The sequence below is a fragment of the Streptopelia decaocto genome (genome assembly GCF_964273445.1).
Source record: "Streptopelia decaocto genome assembly, chromosome: 9".
NCBI lineage: Eukaryota > Metazoa > Chordata > Aves > Columbiformes > Columbidae > Streptopelia > Streptopelia decaocto.
Genome location: NC_138664.1, coordinates 18,837,703 through 18,860,515, shown reverse-complemented (window position 1 = coordinate 18,860,515; position 22,813 = coordinate 18,837,703). Strand labels below are relative to the sequence as shown.

The 22,813-nt window shown below is 38.7% G+C and overlaps 1 protein-coding gene across 3 annotated transcripts; it reads left to right on the top strand.

Moving 5' to 3' along the window:
- The first annotated feature begins 3,841 nt into the window (after window positions 1-3,841).
- LOC309443657 (neuronal acetylcholine receptor subunit alpha-5) lies at window positions 3,842-22,666 on the top strand. 3 transcript variants are annotated; one of them, XM_082060791.1, is made up of 6 exons: window positions 3,842-3,931; window positions 13,042-13,193; window positions 13,994-14,038; window positions 15,182-15,291; window positions 16,852-17,683; window positions 19,686-22,666. In XM_082060791.1, the coding sequence occupies exons 3-6, from the start codon at window positions 14,012-14,014 to the stop codon at window positions 19,845-19,847; spliced, it is 1,131 nt and encodes a 376-aa protein (XP_081916917.1). In that variant the 5' UTR covers window positions 3,842-3,931; window positions 13,042-13,193; window positions 13,994-14,011; the 3' UTR covers window positions 19,848-22,666. The 3 variants fall into 3 exon arrangements, with proteins under 3 accessions (XP_081916917.1, XP_081916916.1, XP_081916918.1); XM_082060790.1 differs by lacking the exon at window positions 3,842-3,931 and adding an exon at window positions 4,282-4,440; XM_082060792.1 differs by lacking the exons at window positions 3,842-3,931; window positions 19,686-22,666 and adding an exon at window positions 4,282-4,440 and having other exon boundaries at window positions 16,852-17,145; window positions 17,525-17,677.
- Window positions 22,667-22,813: the final 147 nt, after the last annotated feature.

The window sequence follows — 22,813 nt, the reverse complement described above, 5'->3', positions numbered from 1 at the left end:
TTAAAATACTTTTTCTTAAACGCTTGTATTTCTAACAAAGAGGGGATAACAAATACATTTGGATCTTTTTTTAAAGAATTACCAATAGTATTTTGTTGCTAAACACCGCATCATTTGCTAGTAAAACACTTTCTAGATACTGTAATAATCGAAAGTTGGAACTATTTTCAGATCCCTATTATACATTGAAGCATTTTGATAAGTTGTGTAGTTTCACTACATTTTAAAAGATCTATTTATTCAAAGTTTTTGTTAACGCAAAGTGAAATTACTGTCAAGTACTTCATTAGTATAATCTTTGAACAATGATTACCAATTTAATTTATCAAACACCATTGGTATTGGGTGCCATTAATAGCGGATTGTGAGCTGAGCCCCAGCACTGCCTTGGAGTAGGCAAGTAACTCTGACTGGCACTCCTATCCACCAGCAAAGTTCTGCCAAGTTAAATTGAATTTCTGATTCTTTTCTGCAGCTGAACCTAGGGCAGTAAGCAGATGCTGGAGATCTTTTATTCACTAGAATCTTCCTTGGACATCCCTACACTAGTGCACGTTCCTTATGTTTTTTTCCTAGAAACAGAGTAGCGTTTGACTGCACAGGCCTATTGTGTTGATTCTGGCTTTGTGTGTTAAAAAAAAAGTCACCACCATCTGTGCCTTTCCTGGAAATGGTTTGGGGATAGGTCGTAAGAACAGAAACATTATTTTGGCAACACATTTGAGTTGTCTTTGCTAATCAAAATGATCTTCCTGTTCTTTGTATGGTGTATGTTCTTTTTTGGTGTATGTAGTGTTTACCTGGAGTTTACAGTGTATTACATAAGTATTTAAAACATTAGATTACTACTGTGGATTAAATGTTATTTTAACACCAGAACTTCATGTGGTGCTGTGGAAGGTGACAGATCTTTCAAATTAGGTCAAAGTAATTACTTGAAACTGTTCGTGTAATATGATGTTAGTAAACTTAAAGACTATTGTGTCTCACTTGGGTGCATGATAGAACTTGTTAGGGCAAGTATTCACAAATACGTTGGCCTGATAAATTGTAACATATTCTAGGTAGTTTAAGAGATAACAAAACTATTGCTTCTCCAGTAATACCTGTGCTGTCTCTTGCATCTATTTGTGGGTTTTTTTTTTTTTTTAAAGTTAGCTTTATTCTGTTCAAATACAGTCAAATTAGCTTCTAAGGCTCTTCTGTGACCTACTGTATTGTGCACTGGAAGGCAGGAGACTCCTTTAGCTGTGCTTCTCTATTCATCCAAATATTTTTACTTGTCAGAGTTATAAAAGCACCCAAATTAAGATGATAAACAAAGGACTTTTTGTGTTAACATTGACTGTTGCTTCTGTTTTGTTATGGATTCCCAAGGTAATTATTCTATCTGTTCATAATCTTAAAATTAGGGACAATACTTCTCCACTGTGTTGTGAAAATGAATATATGAATGGTTACAAGGTGTTCAAGGCAATGGTTTGAGAGGCCACAGAACTGTAAGTGATACGGAGATAACACAACTAAGTGTATACAAGACATCTAAGTCCAAGATGTTAATGCACTCAGATACTTCATACATGAGAGAGAAATGATGTAACTTCAGACTAGATGAGATTCTAGGACCTATTGAAATGACCTTCATTTTCTTTAATGAACATTTTCCATTACAGTTTTTCTGTAGTAAAAATTAGCCTCATTTTCAAGTTTAATTGCAGTTCTTTGTACTACAAGATGAAACATTACTAAAATAACTTGATCTGAGTGTACCCTTCACTAGTTATGTAGCTCTTGGCTTTAATCTGGAGAAAATTCAGCTTCACACACACACAAAAATTAGAGTATTTCTGATTTTACAAAGAGAACTGAGCAGCTTGCTATTTTTATCTGTGATTAATCCGGCATTTGGCTTCCCAGTTAAAGCACTCCTGAGTGCACAGTAAAAGCTGCCATCAGCCAATTTACTGGAGACTCTCAGAACATACTTTAGTGGGGACCTTCAGATGTCAACTCCTGCTGAGAAGGACCCTTTGAAAGACAGCAGACATTACTCAGGTTATTGCTAAGGCTTCACTTAATATTAAATTTAACATGTTGCTGTTAGTATTAACATTTTGCTCCAAGTTCAAAGCAGCAGGAAAAAATGGCTTTTTATTTATAATTACTACATTCTAAACCAGTAATAATACAACATAATTAATGTGTGTCAGATGATGCTACATAAAATATTTAGCAAAATGTTGGGCATGTAAACTAGGCAGTTTAATCCTTTTATATCTTAGAGCATCTGTTTTGCCTCACTAGGACCCAGCTGCAAACAAATTCGTAGTTATGTAATGAAATCTGTTTGCTGTGTCCTGCACATTCGAGTGGCAGCTATGTTTAACACTCTTATCTAGACATGGCCCTAAAATGCATTTACTGCAATGTACACACACTGCTGTCAGAAATATAAATTTTACATGATAACATTGCACTAGGAACACCAGGTGCAGTGCAGTGGTGGACCAGGTGACATCAAAACCTACAGATTTGCAATTTCAGTAGAAACATTGCCCAGTAATTTTTGCAGCACTCAGAAAACATCAAAACTCCCGTGCATCACTAAAGAATAAAACAGTTTGTTTTTTTGTTTGTGTGCCATGCTTTGGGCTAAACCATATTTTTATTTACTCCAAAATCTTGGGTTGACCACTGCGTACACATTGAGCATTTCAAAATAAGAGTCACATTGCATCCTTTAACACTAACACACACACACTTTGAGTGTGGAGGACATGCAATATACAAATGGATTCTCAATACATAAAATGATCATATTTACTGCAGAGCATCCAAATCAATATGACGTGTCAGTAGAAGCGTGCTGGAAGAAACTACTGTGTAAGCAGCCTTTTCTTCATCTGGCTTACACAGACTGCATTATGTCTCGCACAGACACGCATAACCTAAACATGGCTGCAGGATAAGATAGCAGAGAAAAAACACGAGTTTAAAAGTTAAGAAAGGGACTAAAACGCCTAAGTACTCTGTTTCAGTCATTGAAATGATTCATGATTTACACAAAGAGATGCACTATTTTTCTATAAGATAAACACCATATCAAATAATTTTGATAACTGACAACATGCTTAATGAAATTACTACTTTGGGTAATGCTCATTTTAGGAAGGTACAAAGTTTCTAAAATTATTTGTGTTGAATAAGATCCATTTTTTCAGAGGAAGCTTTTCATGTAGCAGCTGATTTACACCGTGTAAAGCCACTCAGCCCCTCTTTCCAAATCTCTTCTCTCTGTAAAAATCTTAAACAGTACCGTAAATATATAAAATGCACTCATGCCAGCTGCTTCTACTACCTGCTCTACTACAGTGCAAGGTGTACACTGTATATTTCTATTAGGATGATTTAGGAAAAATCACTAATTATATTTCACAGCTTAGTGCATTTAAGGTTGCCTCTTGTAACAGCTTTTGATTTAGCTGATCTAGAAAAAAAAAGGGTGGGTTTTTGTAGACTATTCATTATGTATGTTGGATAACTACAATAGACATAAAGGTGGAAATATCTTAGGTCTTTTTAGCTTACATCATTTTATCTATTTTTGATTAAAAGTTCGAAAACATTCTGATTTAGAAACTTAAAAAAAAAACCCACCATACTATTTCCTATGGAATGGGAGTTAAAAATTAGTTTAATATTTTCCCCATTCACTAAAATTAACTTAAACATATACCCTCCCCAAAAGCCTGGTTTATAAGCAGCAGCTGCTGACGCAGGTGGCTTTACCGCTGTTACTCAGCGTTACGTTGCAGCATGGCCGGGGGAGGCCGGAGCAGCGACCCCAGCCCTGGAGGAGCCTTCGCTTCGGCTGTGCCAGCGGCGGGACCGTGCCGCAGGTCTGCATTAGGACCGCGGCTTTTCCTTTCAGGTACCTGCCACCGAGCTCCTTCCCGCCGCCTCCCTCACAGGGACCGTCCCCTGACAGACGGGCGGTGGGGGGGAGGGGGCGATGGCCGGTTCCCGCCCCAAGCGGGGCCGCTGAGGCCCACAGCCGGCGGCGGGACCGTCCGGCCAGTCTCACACAGCGCGGGGCTAGAAATTGCTCCCTCTGGGCCACCTCCGGAACTGGCTGCGGGGAAAACCGACCCGGGACGCCACCTCGCCGAGGGTCGCGCCGCCAACCGTTCTAACGGCTCCCGCCCCTCGCCGCCCCTCACGGCTGCCCGGGGGCGTGGCCAGCGCCGCCCGCGAGGAGCGGCACCCAGCGCTGCGCGCCCAGCTCGCCGTGGGGCCGTGTCCCAGCCATGGCCGAGCTCGGAGCCCGGCTGCGCTGCTGCCGCTCGCTCTGCGGCCGATCCCTGCTGCTCCTCACCTGCCTCTTCGCGCCCTTTCTCGGCCAGCCCGGAGCCGGCCCCGCCGCCCGCGCTCCTTACGCGGGTAAGGCGGCTCGGGACGGGGTGGGCGGCGGGCAGACGCTTCGGAGAGAAGCGGGGAGTTACGAGCCCTCTTGAACCCCGGCTTTCGTGTGAATGTGCCGTTGTGCGGGGATAGGGGGAGGTTGCACCGGAGCGCAGGGGGCTGTTCGGGGCCGCCGGCTGCAGCCCGGCCCCGGCGGGGAGCGCGGGCGGGAGGGAGCGCGGTTCGTGTGGAGAAATGAGGCGGGCGTTGCGTGTGGGGGAAACGCTGCCCGCGCTGAGGCGGCCACGCACCGCGCTTCGTTTTCCACGCTATCAACTTTTGCAAGACGAGGCTGAAATTTCGGGGTGAAGTGGGGGTGTGGCTGAGGTGTGCTGAGGTGAGGGTTGCAGGACTTCTGCGAGTTTGTAACAAAAATGAACGTGACCCTCCAGAACGGGGTCACCAGAGCTGCCCCTGTTGCAACAGAGGGGAAAATGCCTTTGCCAAACTGGAGCTTTTCAGGTGCGCATCACTCTTTACTACCACACACTTCGTTACACAGTTTTATGCTTTTAAAATTAACATATAATGCTTTGGAAATGTCAGCTTTTAGTTTTTTTGCTCCGTTTGCTTACTCAGACGAGGTGCAGTTGTAGATTTGTGGTACATGTTCTTTGTATTCATAGCTGGTATGGAGTTAAGTTTACAGAATATATTTTAATAATTGCAATATTGCACATGGATCTGGCTGCACGTAAAAATGGCTTTCAAGAATTGATTACAAAATTCTCTGTAGTTTTGTCATGCATTATTTCTTTGATTTCAAAAGAGCTGGTCTTGTAATTCAATAAGGTTGTAACTTTCAGAGTTGAAGGATGGAAAATAGCAAATGAAGCTGAAGTGTTTATGAAATTACACAAAGACTAAAGGAGCAAAATGGATACTCTTTCAAATAATTATTTGTAAACAGTTATTTGAAAACATTGCTTTTATATAAATTATAGCTACATTGGTAAGAGTTTTGCACGGTGTCTTGAAGTTGTAACTGCAGTACTTACAAGCAGAAAGGAAATTAATTGAAAATTAACGTTTTAAGTATTAGCTCAACATTGAAAAAATTGTTTTGAGTATGGTTTAAGGAAAGTAAATTGTATTGGTGTCCCAATTTTAATTCCACATACAAAAACTCAGTCTGTTGTTACTAAATGTGATTTAAGAGATTCAGTACCAAAGTATTGCTTTTTATCATGACAGAAGATATTATTATGTGAAAAAAATAGGTTACATTATATGGTGTGTAAGGTTTGGAATTACCTGCAGTCAGGTTAAGCCAAATTTTGCCTTTTGCCACACGCCAACAGTTTGATTTCATTGAGAACTGATCATATGTAGTGAGGCTAAAATTTTTTTTCCACAGTTTTTTTCCTCTGAAATGAAATTTGCTATTAAGAAGATGAAAGACATTATTAAAATATAGGGCAAATGGAAATAATAACCCACATTAGAGTATCATGCACATATATTTTAAATTATTTGAGAGGTATTGCTTTGTGTGTGGTGTAGTAATCATTATAATGAGTAGGAGTGATTTACGGATGTGGCTTTGTTTTTATGATACTTTAAGAGTGCTTGTAAAGGAACTTGGTGTTGCCTTTAGTTAGTAGCTTGAAGGCGAGTTAGCACTTTGTCCTGGATAACTCTGACTTGACAAGACAAGATACATGCTGGTTTAAAATACAGTCAAATTGTAAGTTTTGTTCCTTGCTCTGAATCTTTAACAGGTGACTTAAATGCAGAAATTGAATTTAGATTAACAAGCACCTCTAACGCTGCTGTGCCATGCGGCAGACCTGTGATAGTGTTTCCTTGGGAGTTCATGCACCCAAACATTTTCCACTCAGTTTAACAGATTGGATCCTTCTCCCTACCCAACAGGAAGCTGCAAACCTTCCTGCTTGTATGTTTTTTGTGATTTTTCTCTTAAAGTATTTTGTGCTTTCTTTAGATATTTTTAAGAAGAAAAATGGGAGCGCTGATTTATGGAGAAATGTCTGTCATTTGTGGAAGGAACTGCAGAAGGAAGTACTTGCGTAGTTTCCCCCTATGAAACCAGGTTTTTCTCTGACAGTATATATTCTGAAATCTACTCTTTCTGATCTCTAAAGTGAGTCTATGATTTCTGTGAGCTGCAGGATTGCATGTGCCAGTGTGTCTGAGACTGGACTTGAGCTGCATCAGCAAAATGGCAGAAAATAATGCCAGTGTACAACTTCTGCAGCACCCGGGGCTGCGCTGTCAACTCATGAGAAGCCCAAGGCCTGTGTCTTATTTGTATAATGGTCCTATTTCCATAAATTGTGGATTTGTGTTTGTTTCCAAGATGCATACCCTCTAAATCTATACAAATAAATGGTTCTACTTTTAAGTCATATTTTTTCTTCCTTTTACTCTTTGTGCTATCCGCACTTATATAGGCACTCTTACTGCTTGCTTTCAGCATTCCTCAGTGCTGCCTTCAGAGTCCATCTTCAGTCTTTACTGGCAGGTCAACAGTAAGTGAAAATGATGCAATGGTTAAAAGCAATAGAGAGATTACAAAATCCTGCATCTGCTACAGAAAAAGTCCCACTGCCTTCAGAGTGACCAGAGTTTTTACCGTGAGGCAGCCTCTTCATGTCCCCAGGCTGCTGGGCAGGTAGAAGGATCACAGTTCTGGTGTCTGCTGAAAACTGAGTGGGTTGTGTTAGTGTGTGTGAACTCCCAAGGAAATGCTGTGCCATGCCGTAGATGTGTGACATTAGCGCTGTAGGTGGCTGTTAATCAGAAGACCACTGCTGACAATAGCTCCACGATGGAGTTCAGGAAGATCTTGGGCATGTTGTGTGTATTTACAATAGAATCTGTAGTACAGATATTCAGAAAGGAGTGGTTTCTGCTATGGCTAGCTCTTAATCTAAATACTGACCATCAATCTGTGGCTGATTGTGTCTATTTCTTGATTAGTTGCAAACTACATGACACTGTATTATACTGCTATTAGTCAAACTTGTACATGCATTCATTAATATGGACTGTAGTTATCCCTTGATGCTAAGCTGTTAGGGGATAGTTTCATTCTATTTTCCAGTTATCCAGCTGGAAATTTTAGTCTCTTGAATTTGAGTTGAACGTAAAAAACGTCTTCCCTGCTTTCTGTGTGCAGCTCTTGTAGCTCTGTTCATGTTGGTAAGTGCCAAGCAATACTGCAGTTCAAAATCCTTGATAGTTTCATGTCCACAATATGTCATTTTATTTTGCTACTGGTTGGTGGGAGATTGATGTCCTACATAAGAGAGAAGGCAGAAATCCTCCCAATAACTTGAAAGCCCCAGAGTAAGCAAAAAGTTCCTGTAGCAGCTGCCAGGCATGCATTAATATTAATACACAGTGGTAGAAGTACAAGGCTGTTGCTTTTGTACTCTGAACCTTTGAAATTGCAAGACAACCTCTGAACAAAAGCAAACAAAACAGATTTGTGAAAAAATCACCTACAAGAAATGGTCATGAATAGCCACCTCTTCCATGCTTGTAGGTATAGTGATGAGTTTTGCCTTTATTCTTTGAACAAGGAAGAAAACCGTACTTGTAGGAAGTACAGGATGGAATAGCTGGCTTTTCTGATTTTTGTTTAGTAAATTGGTTAGTGTTACTAATCCTGCTTTGACTTACAGGCATTCTAGTAAAGAATTTTGGTCACTGTATATGGTTACTGTTAACTGCATGCTTTACTCTTACTGACTGGATTCTCAGCAGTTGCTAAAGCACAGAAGGAAAAGTAGACAAAAAAAATGAAGACCATACAGAAAGTACGACTCACCCTCCTTTTAAAGGGAGTGGGGAATCAGTTAAGAAATAAAGCTTCCATTTTATACTTTATTTAATATATTACATAGCTTTTCTGCTTCATAAAGTAGTCGTGAGAGATTCTTTACAATGTGAAGTGAGGCTTAGATCACAGTGTCATCTTAGTAAAACACCAGTGTACTGAATGCAACTGTATCTTAATGTACCTTCCTGGTTTGCAGACAAACTATTAGTTGTATTGTAGTTTGTAGTAGTTAGATTTGTGGATAAGTCTATATATTAGGATAGCACACTGTTAAACTCGATGTTGACTACAAATTGTCCTTAGTAGCGTTCTTTTTCATTGTGGTGGTATATGGTTAAGAATCTGCATTAGTAATATATATTCCTTCTGAATTTACATCTTAACAATAGGCTTCTAAAAAGTGACCCTTTCCTCCTATGGACCTCTCTTGAAAATGCACCAAGTAGTAATCCAAAGAAAACCTCAAATCATCGACACTGGACTGTATCAATTAGAAACTTTGTCCCACAATGGCACAGTAAGAAACAATGTAAAAAGATATTTTACAAAATAATAACATTGTAGTTTATCTGGATCATTTTAAAAGTCTGCCATCAGTGGCACTAGTGAAATTCACAGAGCATGTTTTGTCATGCTGTTCATGAATCCAAGACCCATGCAGTGCTTCCTCTTCTTTTCTAAATAGCTCTTCCAAACTACTTCAATAAAAGAAGTTTGTTAAATGTTTAGGACTGAATTTTTAAATACAATTGTGTCCTAGGTCAAGTGTTTAATTAGAATTTCTACTTACTGTTTTGTCAAAAGTGTGCTCCAACTACTTCAGAGTTTAAAAAAAATGAATCATTAGTCTGCTTTGTGCATAAATGTTTGTCTCCTTTTTGCAGAATTCAAATTTTGGCCATCCAGCATTTTCTCGTGTGGCCTGGTTCTTTTTGCTAAACACAGAGTCACACTGAGAGGGAGTGATTAGAGAAGAGTTTCAGGTGTAAATTATAAAGTAAACATTGGGATTCATCACTGAACAATATAGGGAGCCTACCTTTGACTTAGACTGCCTGACCTCCACAAAAATAAAGTTGCACAAATACAGGCACACTTAGAATTGCTCTTTGAAGCTACAAATCTTTTAGGTTGTTTTAGCACAGTGAGCTAGTAGGGGTGAGTGTTTCCATAATCTCTTACCACCTGATTTAGTATGAGACTTGTACTGCAGGTTGTTTGCTAATCTTGCTAGTTGTAGGTTTTAACCTCTTTCAGCCTGTATCCAGACAGCATAGCTCGTCTGACGCCTTAAGCCACTAACTGTATTTTACCTCTTTTGCTCTCTTCTGTACCTTTTTTTTCTGCTTGCCACCAGTTCTTCATTTTTTTTTTTTTAATTGGTGTTAACACCAGTAAGTAACTCAGAATTACACCCTTTGTTATAATCTTAAAAGCATGCAGACACATGACAAAGAGAAATTAAGCATGTGTAGTCTGTGTAACAAGTGAGCTGTGTGGTCCTATTAAATATGGAAAGGTAGGAGTGGTTATTTATTTAGTTTTTGCCAACTCTTAACATATTGTTTGTTGCCATCTCAAGCCTCCTCATGAAGTTCTCCTTTGCATAAACTGCCTTTTATAGACCAGTATGACCCCGTTTATTACTAAACAGAATAAACTAGGAATGTGAAAAAGTGTGGATATGTCTGTGATAGGAAAAAAAATTAGTTGAACTATATTGTTATGAAATATGGTCATGTTAATAAATCAGTAAGTATACTGTAGGTCTGAGCGTAAAATGTTTGAAAAAAATTCTGGAAGTTTACAAAAGTGGTAAAGGAACATGTTCCTGTTTAGCATAGCAGAGAAGACCCTGTGTTTTCAGAGAAGCTTTATCTGGAAACAGCAGGTATCCTGAAGATACTGTGGTGCTGTGCAAGAGGTCACCTTACAGGAACACAGAAATGGTGAAAGTGCAACTTTGCCTCTGCATTGCTTCAAGGTCAGTTAATGGAGAGACAATACCAAGTTGCCTAGTCATTCTCAAACTGTACAGAAAATTCACTTGGGAGATGTAACTGTACAAGGGAAATGTAATTAATGCTAATACAAAAATCAAGTATTTATGAAACATTAAGCTGAAATACACACAAAACCATTTATAATTCAGGAAATAGGGATACTGAAGTAGAGAAATTAAGTTGTGTGTTCGGGAAGCATTCTTTTGGTTGCCTGTGAAAAGCAAGGCTTGGCAAATCTATGTATAGTTACAAGTAAGAAAAAATCCTTGGCTAATGAAGATACACTGAACCTAAGGTGTCAGTGAAAATAAATATATTTTGGCCTAACAGCTCTTCAGGTAACTTGTGTATAACATTGTATTGCTGGATGCTGATTTGGCCTGTGACAGGAGCCACTCAGCAGTGTGTTAGTGTGGGGAGGTTTGGGGAGGAAAGGAATCCTGCTGCTCCCTCTCTGCTAATCCTGGTCTATGTTCTGCTTTTGCTCCCACTTGAAAATTTCAGAGAAAATCCAGTTAGTATCCATAATAATAGTTCGACTGTGCTGCCCCAAACCTGCAGCGTGGGAGGCAGGGAGTTCTCTTGGGGCTGGGCTCTGCAGCGCAGTGGTGTTTTGTCCGAAGGATCTGTCAGCGCAGTGTCCTGCAGCACGAAGCTGCTGCTGTCACCAGAGCACTTTGCTGGGTGGGAGGGAACTGAACGCTGCCTGTCTCAGTTGTCTGGGCTGCAGTGGTAGCAGTCACACAGCACCAGCTTAGGACCATCTAAATTAATGGTTTAAATGGTGTGAGCTAAGTGTCTGCAACAAACACAAGCCATCAAACTGTTGGTCAGATTCTGAGGTAGATTTTGCAGGTTGTGTTGAAATGAGAACTGATGGCCTATGCAAATATGATACTACTTGACATAATGGACAATTTAATAATCCTGTGCAATTCTAAAATTTTAGGGCTCTTCAATGTCTCATCTCTGATTCGCCAGATGTTTATGGTAATGAACTTCAAGTAGAAATTGTTTGTACTGCCTTTAATCAATGCTTTTGTTTCCTGTGCCATTTATGAGAAAGGCTAAATACAATCAGTGGTTTTTTTCTTCGTGTATTGTTCACTGCTTTATCTACTTCACTTATGTTCACTAAATTCATCTCCTCTCCAAACAAAATGATGTTAATCTTTTAAATCTCTCCTTGTATGGATGACTATCTCTGTTTTTAATCTGTTTATGCCATTCTCTGGTGCTTTTCTGATAGATCTTTTTTTAGATGGATGCTGTTAGGGACCACATCATTTCTAGAGAGGTCACGCCATACATTTATGTAATGGTATAATCTACATTAAAAAGATATGGTTGTGAACATCTTTCTTTGGTTTACTCTGTCCCTTAGACTGACTATAATCATTGTTAGGTCTTTTTAGGGCAGTAGCTTCAGTTGGTTTAAATAAAATTGGTGAGTAGTAAAAATCTTTGTGTAGAGCTGTATGTTCATGTCTTCTGGTGGTTGCTTTGACTTCTCTCTGGGAATTGGAGACCTTTTTGGAGCTATTCCCTCCCAGGTGACGTGTGCAGCTTGTGCTGCTCCTCGAGGCGGTGGCGTCAGGGCTTTCACAGGGCCCTTGGAGGCTGTTTGTGCTCCAGTTACTTAGCTAGACAAGGATCTTGCCTTTTTTCCTCCCCTCTCTCTGTATCTTCCATAAGTTTGTCCTTCTCTTGTCATTTAGGGTATATAATTTTTTGCCTGAGCTTTCATAATAGAGAAACCTTAAACTTTGCCTTTTTGGGAGGGTAACAGAGTTTCTACTGATATACTTCAGTGAGACCATGTTGGTAAAAAGTACTTTTTCTGTGGATTCACAAAGATAAAGGAGAACAGTTTCTTGATGAGATACTGTAAGACAAGTTGCATATCTCTCTTAAAGTCCAGGCTGCTTTCTGCTTGGAGTTTCTACATCTACTTTTTTTTTTTTTTTCCTGCCCCAAGCTCTGCCATGTGTTCTATTCTCTCAGGAGATGAAAGAAGTCATTTAGTTTGTACTTATTTGTAAGATGTACAAAGATTTTGGTTGTTCCAGATCATCAGTTGGACTCCAGACATTGAAATGTCTCCTTGATAGCTATGAAAAAAAAGTAACTGAGTGTGAAGTACTTCTTAACTAGAGAAGTGCCTTTCAGTCAGTATAACATTAGGATAGGTAGAGGATAGACTGGTAAATAGATTGGCACATGTGTTTAAGATACAAAATAGTGTGGGGAAAAAGTGCTTTACAAGTACTGCAAAATTTATACATCATAGATGTGACAAAACACTAGAAGAAATAATGTATAAAATGTGACTAGACTGATGTTTTGAAGTGGAATAGAAGTTATGCAATATACTAGAGACCTGTATAGTGTGGATGTAGATTTTTAAAAAGTATCACCTTGTTCTAGAGTGATAGAACTTCAGTCCCTCATAGGTAAGCTTTCAGTTTTAGAGGAGTTCCGTAATTATGTGGCACCAGGTAAATTATATAAGTGCATTTTGCCTATATTATTGCTAAAATATTATTGAGTCATAGACTTTGAAAGTGTGAGAGTGGTATGGACATGTTAATAAAACCAGCTAATTTCATACAATTCTACTTCCAAGACCTTTTCCCATGCTTCTAGAGAAAAGGGGATGGGATGAGAAATTTAACTCTGCATAAACATAACTGTAGATATTTGGAACCAGGAATGCAGATGTAGACTGTTCATTTGAATCAATGTTAATAAAGTATTTGTTTTATATAGGTGTATCTGAACCTTCTCTTATTGCTAAAAGTGAAGATCGTTTGTTTAAACATTTATTTGAAGACTATCAAAGATGGGTTCGTCCAGTAGAACGCTTGAATGACACAATAAAAATAAAGTTTGGCCTTGCAATCTCTCAGCTGGTAGATGTGGTATGTATATTAAATAAGTTTATTTTTTTCCTTCTTAAAATTCTGGACATAATGTCATAGGAAATACTTGTGCATATTTTAGCTTAAACACAATAGATTAAACCTTTAAAATGATCAGTGTAATAAAAAAAATGTATCGTAGATGAGGACATGAAGAGAGCTCACAAAGAGGTTGAGAAGATGGCTATTAATTTTAGTGGAGTTTTCAGAAAAAAGTGAAATTCTTAAGCCTAGGAAATTGTACTTTTATTTATTCAATGGGAAACCCTCCTATTTTTAAACTTTATCAGTTTCATTTCTGTAAAATTCAGGAATAGTTGCAAATACTGCTCTTTTCCCCCCTTAAGCAGCAAAAAGCCCTCTGAGCCTTCAGATATGTCGCATCCATAGTAATAAAGATTCTCTTGTCATTACCGGTGAAGTTAAGGAGATCAACCAGATTTTTGCCCCCCACCCCAATATTTATTTACTTCAGAATATTATTTTCAAATTGAATTTATAAGAGGAGTTTTTCTTCCATATGTTGTGGCTGTTCCTTTGTTTCCATAGAGAAATGGTAAGACCGCATAAAATACAGTTAAATAAAAAATGGAAGGGAGGAAAGGGACACAGAAGGGGAAAATATCACTTTTAACAGTTAAATAATCAAATGTCGTAATTGTTTTAGAAGTTTTCATATAAACATCTTTGAAATGCTTTTAGAAGTGTGTTTTGTATTTTAAATTACAGACCTCTGAACTAAAGCAGCTGCTTCCTGTATGCAGATTTTTTTTCTCATAAAATATGCTTCATTTTTATAGGATGAGAAAAATCAATTGATGACAACGAATGTTTGGTTGAAACAGGTATGTGTAAAACAAAGGCAAGTGTAGAGTATTGCATCTGGGCAGGAACAACCACAGGTTCCAGTATAAGTTGGGGAATGACCTATTAGAGAGCAGCGCAGGGGAAAGGGACCTGGGCGTCCTGGTGGACAGCAGGATGCCCATGAGCCAGCACTGTGCCCTTGTGGCCAGGAAGGCCAATGGCATCCTGGGGTGGATTAGAAGGGGGGTGGTTAGTAGGTCAGAGAGGTTCTCCTGCCCCTCTACTCTGCCCTGGTGAGACCACATCTGGAATATTGTGTCCAGTTCTGGGCCCCTCAGTTCCAGCAGGACAGGGAACTGCTGGAGAGAGTCCAGTGCAGGGCAACAAAGATGATGAAGGGAGTGGAGCATCTCCCGTGAGAGGAAAGGCTGAGGGAGCTGGGGCTCCTGAGCTTGGAGGAGACTGAGGGGTGACTTTATTAATGTTTACAAATATCTAAAGGGTGAGTGTCAGGAGGATGGAGCCAGGCTCTTCTTGGTGACAACCAATGATAGGACAAGGGGTAATGGGTTCCAACTGGAACACAAAAGGTTCCACTTAAATTTGAGAAGAAACTTCTTCTCAGTGAGGGTGCCAGACACTGGCCCAGGCTGCCCAGGGGGGTTGTGGAGTCTCCTTCTCTGCAGACATTCCAACCCGCCTGGACACCTTCCTGTGTAACCTCATCTGGGTGTTCCTGCTCCAGCAGGGGGATTGGACTGGATGATCTTTTGAGGTCCCTTCCAATCCCAAACATTCTGTGATTCTGTGATTAAAAATACTTGTTTATGGACAGAAAAGAACCTCAAGCTCAATGCAAAGCCTAGTGGCAACTCTTAACTTGGGAAGTGCTGCTCACAAATCATTCCTGATTTAACTTAGAAGAATGTTTGCAGACCCTGATTATACTTACTAGCTTACTAAATTATTTTGTTTGAGCTACTTCCTTTCCTCTTAAAATTAGAAACAAATATTGGATGAGGTAAATAGATGTCTGCTCAGCAAATTCACTGTTGTATGCAAATTTTAGAAGCCAGTTTGATTACTTTTTTGAATTGGATGAAAATAGATTAAAAGGCAGTCTTGCCCTGCTTAAATCAACTTCACAATAATAATGATTTTTACGTCTCACTTATCCACAGGAATGGGTAGATGTAAAATTAAGGTGGAATCCTGAAGACTATGCTGGAATAACGTCTATTCGTGTCCCATCAGATTCTATTTGGATTCCAGATATCGTGCTGTATGACAAGTAAGATTTCTATCTTTTCTCATAAAATACATTTGCTTTCTAACTTTACCATCCAAGGTGCTTCTGGGAGGCTCATTGGATAGATGATGTGTGTACATTTAGTAGAGCTAAGAATGTGTGGAAGAATTTGCCTCTGAATGTGTGGCAGAATGCAACCCCCCTCCTCTCTCCCCCTCCCTTCCTTCGATATGGAAGGCGTAGACACATCTCCCTCTCTCTCTGCTGCTTGAGGCCGACAGCTTCTTTTGTTTGACCCCAAAGCCCGCTGGCCAGGGTCATTAAGAGAGAGGAGAAGGGAACGCAGAGGCACCGGGGAGCCGCTGGGTGCCCATGGCCAGTGTGGGGGATGTTTGGAAGCTTCAGGGGCACCCCACAGCCAGTGTGGGGGTGCAGAGAAGCTTCTGGAATGCCTACAGCCAGATCTGATCAGACTATAAAAACAGGATTCTTGTCAAGGCCCACCCTTTGCACGCGATCCTTTTGGAGTTACGAGCTGAGCTGCTGCTGCCAGGAGCCACTTCCCCCCTCCCCACCCCGGGACAGAGGCTCTGCTTGCCTTGCCGTTATGTGTGTGAGTAAAATTAACCCTTGCAGGATTGAGAGTGTATCTACTTTCCATGCACATTTGCACGTGTATTTATACTTTCCATGCACATTTGTATGCATACTTTCCGTGCTCAATACGAGCACGTGTATAAATTATTTCCTCGCATAATCGTGAGTGTATTTTCCTCCCATGCTTCCACGTAAGCACATGTAGTGTTCCGTGCATATTTGCACATGTATTTCTCCTCGCAGAATTGCGAGTGTATTATAAATTAATCCTCACAGAATTGCGAGTGTACACTTTCCGTACTCAATATGAGTACGTGTATCCCTTTAAAATAATCCCACACTGTGTTCAGGCAAGTGTGTACTCTTCCCAGACTCAGGGACAGCTCCGGCATTGTTTTTCATGAAGCCACGTGCATACGCTCTGTGGACCTCCAGTCGTATTAGTTACTGCCCCTTAATAATTTACTCAACTGATATCTGAACCTGTATTCAAGTCACTTTGGAGTGCTAAAACCCTGTTTTTCACCGGTTTAATAAAAGTTGTTTTGGACCCTGTTGTCCCTTAAACTAACCTCGGGGTGCCTCCGTGACAGAATGCAAATGGATTTTGTTGCTGTGTTAAATGCTTACATGTTTTGCTTTGCCTCTGTATGGAATTTCTAGTCTCTTTGAAAAGTTTATTTCCACTTCTTCCCGTATTACCAATAGAAACATTAGAGTTTGGTCATGCTGTTACAGGTCAGGATTTTAAGAATCTTTTGCATAAGTCATTGGGACCACAGAAGGTTGCACGGATCTTTTTGTGACTTGAAAATATTCTTCACTCTTCCAAAGCTGTTTATGTGTGTGAGAAAGTTGACTATGAACAAAATACAAAATGTTGGCTATGAAGGGGGAAAAGGGCTAAACAGCTGAAATGAAAATAACAAAACATATGTTCTTGTTTAAAAACACACACCCACACCCGCACATTGTAATTGCATGTGTATATCTCTCTCTTTTCAGTGCAGATGGACGTTTTGAGGGAACATCTACAAAAACTGTGGTAAAATATGATGGCACCATTGCCTGGACTCCGCCAGCAAACTACAAAAGTTCTTGCACTATTGATGTAACGTTCTTCCCCTTTGACCTCCAAAACTGCTCTATGAAATTTGGTTCCTGGACTTACGATGGCTCACAGGTCGATATAATTCTTGAAGATTATGATGTTGACAAGAGAGACTTTTTTGATAATGGAGAATGGGAAATAGTGACTGCAACAGGGAGCAAAGGAAATAGGACTGATGGATGCTGCTGGTATCCTTTTGTTACATATTCATTTATAATTAGACGCTTGCCACTTTTTTACACGTTGTTTCTCATTATTCCTTGTATTGGACTTTCATTTCTAACTGTCCTTGTCTTCTATCTTCCTTCAAATGAAGGTGAAAAAATTTCACTCTGCACTTCAGTACTAGTGTCTTTGACTGTTTTTCTTCTTGTTATTGAAGAGATTATTCCATCATCTTCTAAAGTTATCCCACTTATAGGAGAGTACTTGGTGTTTACTATGATATTTGTGACATTGTCCATTGTGATAACTGTCTTTGCTATCAATATTCATCATCGCTCTTCATCTACACACAATGCTATGGCACCTTGGGTTCGCAAGATATTTCTTCACAAACTTCCCAAGCTGCTTTGCATGAGAAGTCATGTAGACAGATACTTTGCGCAGAAGGAGGAAACGGGAAACGTGAATGGATCAGAACCATCTAGGAACACCTTGGAAGCAGCTCTAGATTCTATCCGATATATTACAAGACATGTTATGAAGGAGAACGAAGTTCGCGAGGTAGGTGTATTAGTCATGTTACACTGATTTTTGTGAAACTTGAAATTAGAAAGCCAAGTAATTGTTTACTATGCAGTTGCATATTGAATATGTGCTACGAGATTTCCAGGTTTTGTACTTCACTGGAAGCTATGTAATTATTTCCACCGGAAAGTAGTGCAAGTATGGTACAATACTGAGAATTCTTACAGATACTGGTCTGATACAATAGAGTCCATGGGCCCTTGAGTTCCTTGAAGTCTTTTGCTTTCTTCTGGAAAGTTCTTGTTGTTAATGACACATTCTCAGAGATACTTGTACTGTAATTGTTCCCTGCAGTGCTGCTGGGTGTTATTTTCATGATGAGAGAAATAGATATTTTTAATGTTGTACCTGAATGCTATCTGAAAAATGGATTTCCCTTAGATTTTCTGATTAAATAATGCTAAGCCTGATTTTGCAGCTTTCAAATCCATATAAAAACAGTTTTTAATGCCTTAACTTTTACTAGTTTAAACACAAGCTATAGCCATATGTTGGTCATTTTGTGCTGAGATCAGACATGGACTAGATGCCTTCCTGAGTCTTTTCTTCTAGCCTTATTATTATTTGTCTCTGAGTGACATCAGATGTCAGAGGTTTTTTTTCAGTCTCTGCATTTGCACTCTGAGTTATCCTTAATGGATGTTTACACCATTTGGGTAAGAGCATTATGAATCTCTTTTCTTTCCCTGCTTTTTAAACTATCACTGGTAGTACACCAGAGACTTAAATGCTATTTTCAGGTTAGTGTAGAAATATGAAAGTTTGATGTGTGGTCTGATGATACTGCTATCTGTTTCTGATGGCAAGGCCTGAGATTCTTTCCATTTGTACAGAAATGACTGCCCTCAAAAGTTGCTGGTTGTTGAGAGTGGATTCCTCTGATGTACCTTCTCAGGGCTCAATTCTGACATCATCACAAAAGATCCTCCTAGATTTTGAATAAATGTATCTACTTTACAGTTAGAACAGCATCAAATACCCCTGCATTGAAAAAACAACACAAATAGAATAGTTTACTATTAAATACATAATTTCCTGTAAATTAAGGGTTGGTTTTCTTTCTTTTACTGAACTTACTCTATTTGACTGTGAGTGATGAGAGGTGATGAGTATTTTGGTTTTGAGGTATGATGTTGTGACTCTAAACCTCAGAAGTTAATATACAGCTGACTGGGGATTCAGTTGTATTTTGTTATTTGGGCTCCGGAGAATGCAAGCTTTCATTGCATTCATTAAAAACTACACAGCAGTGCTGTTGTAGCCTTATCTCTAAGGAAGCTTTGGAAACATGGCTAGCTACAGTTTGAATCAAAGGCAATCGTTTGGCAGGGTTTTAATTTGCTTGGACTTGCAAACTTTGCTATACTTGCAAAACTGTATATAGGCATGAATAATCCTATTGAAAAGGAAAATAGTTATGAAAGTACTATGACTGTTCTCCCTAGTGTATAATTCCGTGCAGCAGTAACTTCACAGCTTTCGGATCTTGCATGTAACAGCTGCTGTCTACTGTTCTGTGTGTGGTGTGGTGCTGTTGTGTGTGGGTTGGTTTGTTTGTGGCTGTGGTTTGTTTTTTAATGTTGGTTGGTTGGTTTGTTTTACAACTTTTGCTTCTAGCTCCTGCTGGGAATTCCACTTGATGATGAAGCTGTGCCATGAATCCTAAATCCTGCAGCATGTTAGAAAATTGCATACTGATTTTTGTCTCTCTGTAGCTGAGGATGTTCGGTGCTTGTCAGGGTTGGTTTCTGTATTAAAATCTAGTATTGCTCTATGTAGCTTACCAGTCTTCACAGAGGGAAGTTTGTTCCTGTTCTAGCTCACAGTGTAATTATAAGAAGCTGTTAAAGAGGGTTACCAAATGGACCTGATTGGAAAAAAAGGGTACTGTAAAGCAATTAAGAATTACAGGGGTTTGGTACTATATTTTTACCTGTTCTCGCATATACTGAACAACTCTTATGCTCTTTGGTTTTAGGTTGTTGAAGACTGGAAGTTTATTGCTCAGGTGCTTGATCGAATGTTCTTATGGACTTTTCTTCTGGTTTCAATAATTGGATCACTTTTGTTATTTATTCCTGTTATTCATAAATGGGCAAGTATAATAGTACCTACGCATATAGGCAGTACAAATGCATAAAATATTTTTGAATCTGTCTCCTGCTAATATGGTTCCAAAGAGTTTTGTGGTAGCCCTAGTCCCATGCATGTTCTTTGTAGGCAAGTTTCTGATAGAATAAAACAAATCCAAACCCAGAAAATCAGGTTTATATTAAAGCATGACATCCCTAGGACACATAGAAGTCAGTTCACTTATTACCAGTTTACTAAGTTACCTCTAAAAAAGGTCAGAATTAAAAGGACCTTCTCAAGCACTTGTATGTATGATATATCAAAAACCATACACTGGCACCTGCTGCGAAATAGAAGGATTTAAACATTTTTTTATGACGATCACTGTAGTCCAATTATTAAATTACTATCGTAATTGTTATAATGGGTATTAAAAATTTGCATATATTTATAGAGTAGAGTTGCTTATTTCAATTTACTGTAGAAAGCAAAGGAGAATTTTTATCAGCGCACTTGAATGTGTTGTAAAAGTATGAAGTTGCTACAAAGTAAATTTAAAATAATAATAAAAATACCAGTTAACCATCCCATACATTCAACATATAAGTAAAAATAGTGATTGGGCTATGTTTTGCTTTTATACATTTTCAGTGGAATTTGCTGCTAAATTCTGTCATATTAAGTGAACATCTAATAAAGTGAGGCTTAAAATGCCTGCAGGATACATTTATATCGATATCTCTGTATCAGCTGTGGAAAGGAACGCAAATGAGTCCCCAAGTTGCATGAATAGTCTAATGGATCGGAACATTCAGATTTCTTTACTCTTGATGAAGAGTTTGATACAGTTAGTTAGTTGCAAACACATAAATAATTTCCTGCTTTTTTTGTGTGTTACTCAGAATTAAGTTTTCAAGCATGGGTAGAAGGAATTCCAGGAATGCCTTTCTGAAGGAGATGGGTTGAAAATTATTATTCTGTGTAAGCAAATAGAGATGATTGAATTCACATACATTGGTTAAACTGGACCTAGAAAGCCACCTTTAACAGGTTCTGTCACCTACAGAACCACAGGTAACTGAGCAATGAGGACTTAAGCTTTCCATTCTTCCTTTTTTCTCAGTGTTGAAAACCAACTTGCAGCTTTTCAATTATTTCACTAAAATGTATTCTTTAAACAACTGATTTTCAATTCTTTACATTTGTTCCAATGCCACCTTTCTTAAAAGCTTTATTTTGCAAGCAACTGCAATAGAAGGGGGATTTCCTACACCAGACTTTGTCAGTGTACTTCATAACAGAACTGCATCCTGCAGGGCTAATTCAATGCCAAGCTAGAGCAGGTCTTGGCAAGTTTTTATTTGCTTAAATTACTACATGAATAGTGACATGTTTAGATGTGAGGTCTAATGTAAATTGTGGTATGTTTGATAATGTAATTTTTCTTTTTCGTGGTTATGAATTTGGAAATGAGAGAGTCCCTCCTGCATCTGCTTTAGAATGGCACTGTTTGGCATTACACTGATGGCTTATGTCATAACTTATAGATAATTTAATGTTTATTTAACATTTATTTCACCTGTAGGACATTCTTGGTTTTGTGTAGCTTTTTAAGGCTCGTAGGCAGGGACATTTTTATGTTTTGTGTCTCTCTTTTTTTCCCCTGATACCAATTTATAAATAATTCTGATTGTAAAGGGAGTCACTGTTCTCTTTAGTTATACAATTACATTTGGCATTGGATATCCATATTTCCTCTGTTCTAATCATAATTAATTTTAAAGTTGAGTTTGCAAAGATTATCGGACTTAATCCATTAATATAATAAATCTAAATTTCTCAGTATTATGAAGATTCAACAATGCATCGGTCACTTTCTCTGTGTGGAAGTTGCAGAAATACTTCAGATATCTTATTTCCTCTTCAAATGCAAAATTTCTTTTTATAGTCCTCAGGTTTGAATTACTGAAGTTCACTCTTACCTGAGCAGAAAGCAAAGTAAAGCTGTAGATGAGGTGTATGTATTATTTAACTCCTCACCTCTTTCCCCTTGTTAAATGGTGTTTTTAGACTACCCAATCACATCATAAGGAGTTTGGCAGTATATTGGCCAATGGAGTCCCAGTCAATCTGTATTAGTAACTCTCAATTTTTGCCAATGTATGAATTTCTTTTAGTCAAGTCTATAATCTGATCGTGATAAATACAGGTAAGATAGCTGACACTAGAATCCTTGGGGTCTTCAGCTTATCAGGTGTGTCTGAAACAAAATAATTTTAATAGGCTCAGAAGCATGAACCTTTATTTATGTGACTTGTTTCTGAATGTGTTGAACTGTAGCTAATGCTACCTTATATGGGTTTTTGTCACTCCGTCAAAATAAATGAAAAAAAGCACAATTTTCAACAGCTTGACTCTTTATTTTCATAAATGTCACATCACTTGATATACTGTATCTTCAAAAACCTTTCAGCTTGGTACAGAGAGAACAGTTCATATTTTTACAAAATATTTTTCTCATTACAATATTTTGTTACATTCTTTATTCATGCTCTTAAATATCAGCAGTTACAGGTTGAATAAAAAGGCATGCCTAAGAAGCAATTTAGCGTACTTTACAGGTCTGTTTTCTATCTGCCTGCCTTCTCTTATCCCAAAACACTTCATTATACCAGGAAGCTTCTGTATCTAAACTATCTGAGCAAAATATTTTCATTGTTTGCATACCTTGCAGACTGCATCTTAGTGTATGTTTTACTTGTGCACAGTTTTAAACATTATTAGGTTTGAATAGCTTGGTGGTTTTTTTTGTTTTTTTTTTTTCTGACAGTCTTCTCATAGGTTGAAATACAGGGATGCAGAGAGTATATGGCTGCTTTATTACCATCATCTATTATTTTCCTATTTGTTTTCCTTTTTCCTCCTGCCGTTTCAGTCAGTTAATACACCAGGTGGCAATGTCTTTCTAGCAATTGGTTCTGTTTGCTTCCTAAACCATTTAATCTTCATGAGGGCATTCACTGAACTCAGGGT

What these genes read in the sequence shown, in the direction of transcription:
- LOC309443657 (XM_082060790.1), top strand. Translation starts at nt 4,308, where the DNA reads ATGGCCGAGCTCGGAGCCCGGCTGCGCTGCTGCCGCTCGCTCTGCGGC. An exon ending in TCTCTCAGCTGGTAGATGTG is followed by an intron (nt 13,194 to 13,993) that starts GTATGTATATTA and finishes TCATTTTTATAG; the next exon opens with GATGAGAAAAATCAATTGAT. An exon ending in CGAATGTTTGGTTGAAACAG is followed by an intron (nt 14,039 to 15,181) that starts GTATGTGTAAAA and finishes ACTTATCCACAG; the next exon opens with GAATGGGTAGATGTAAAATT.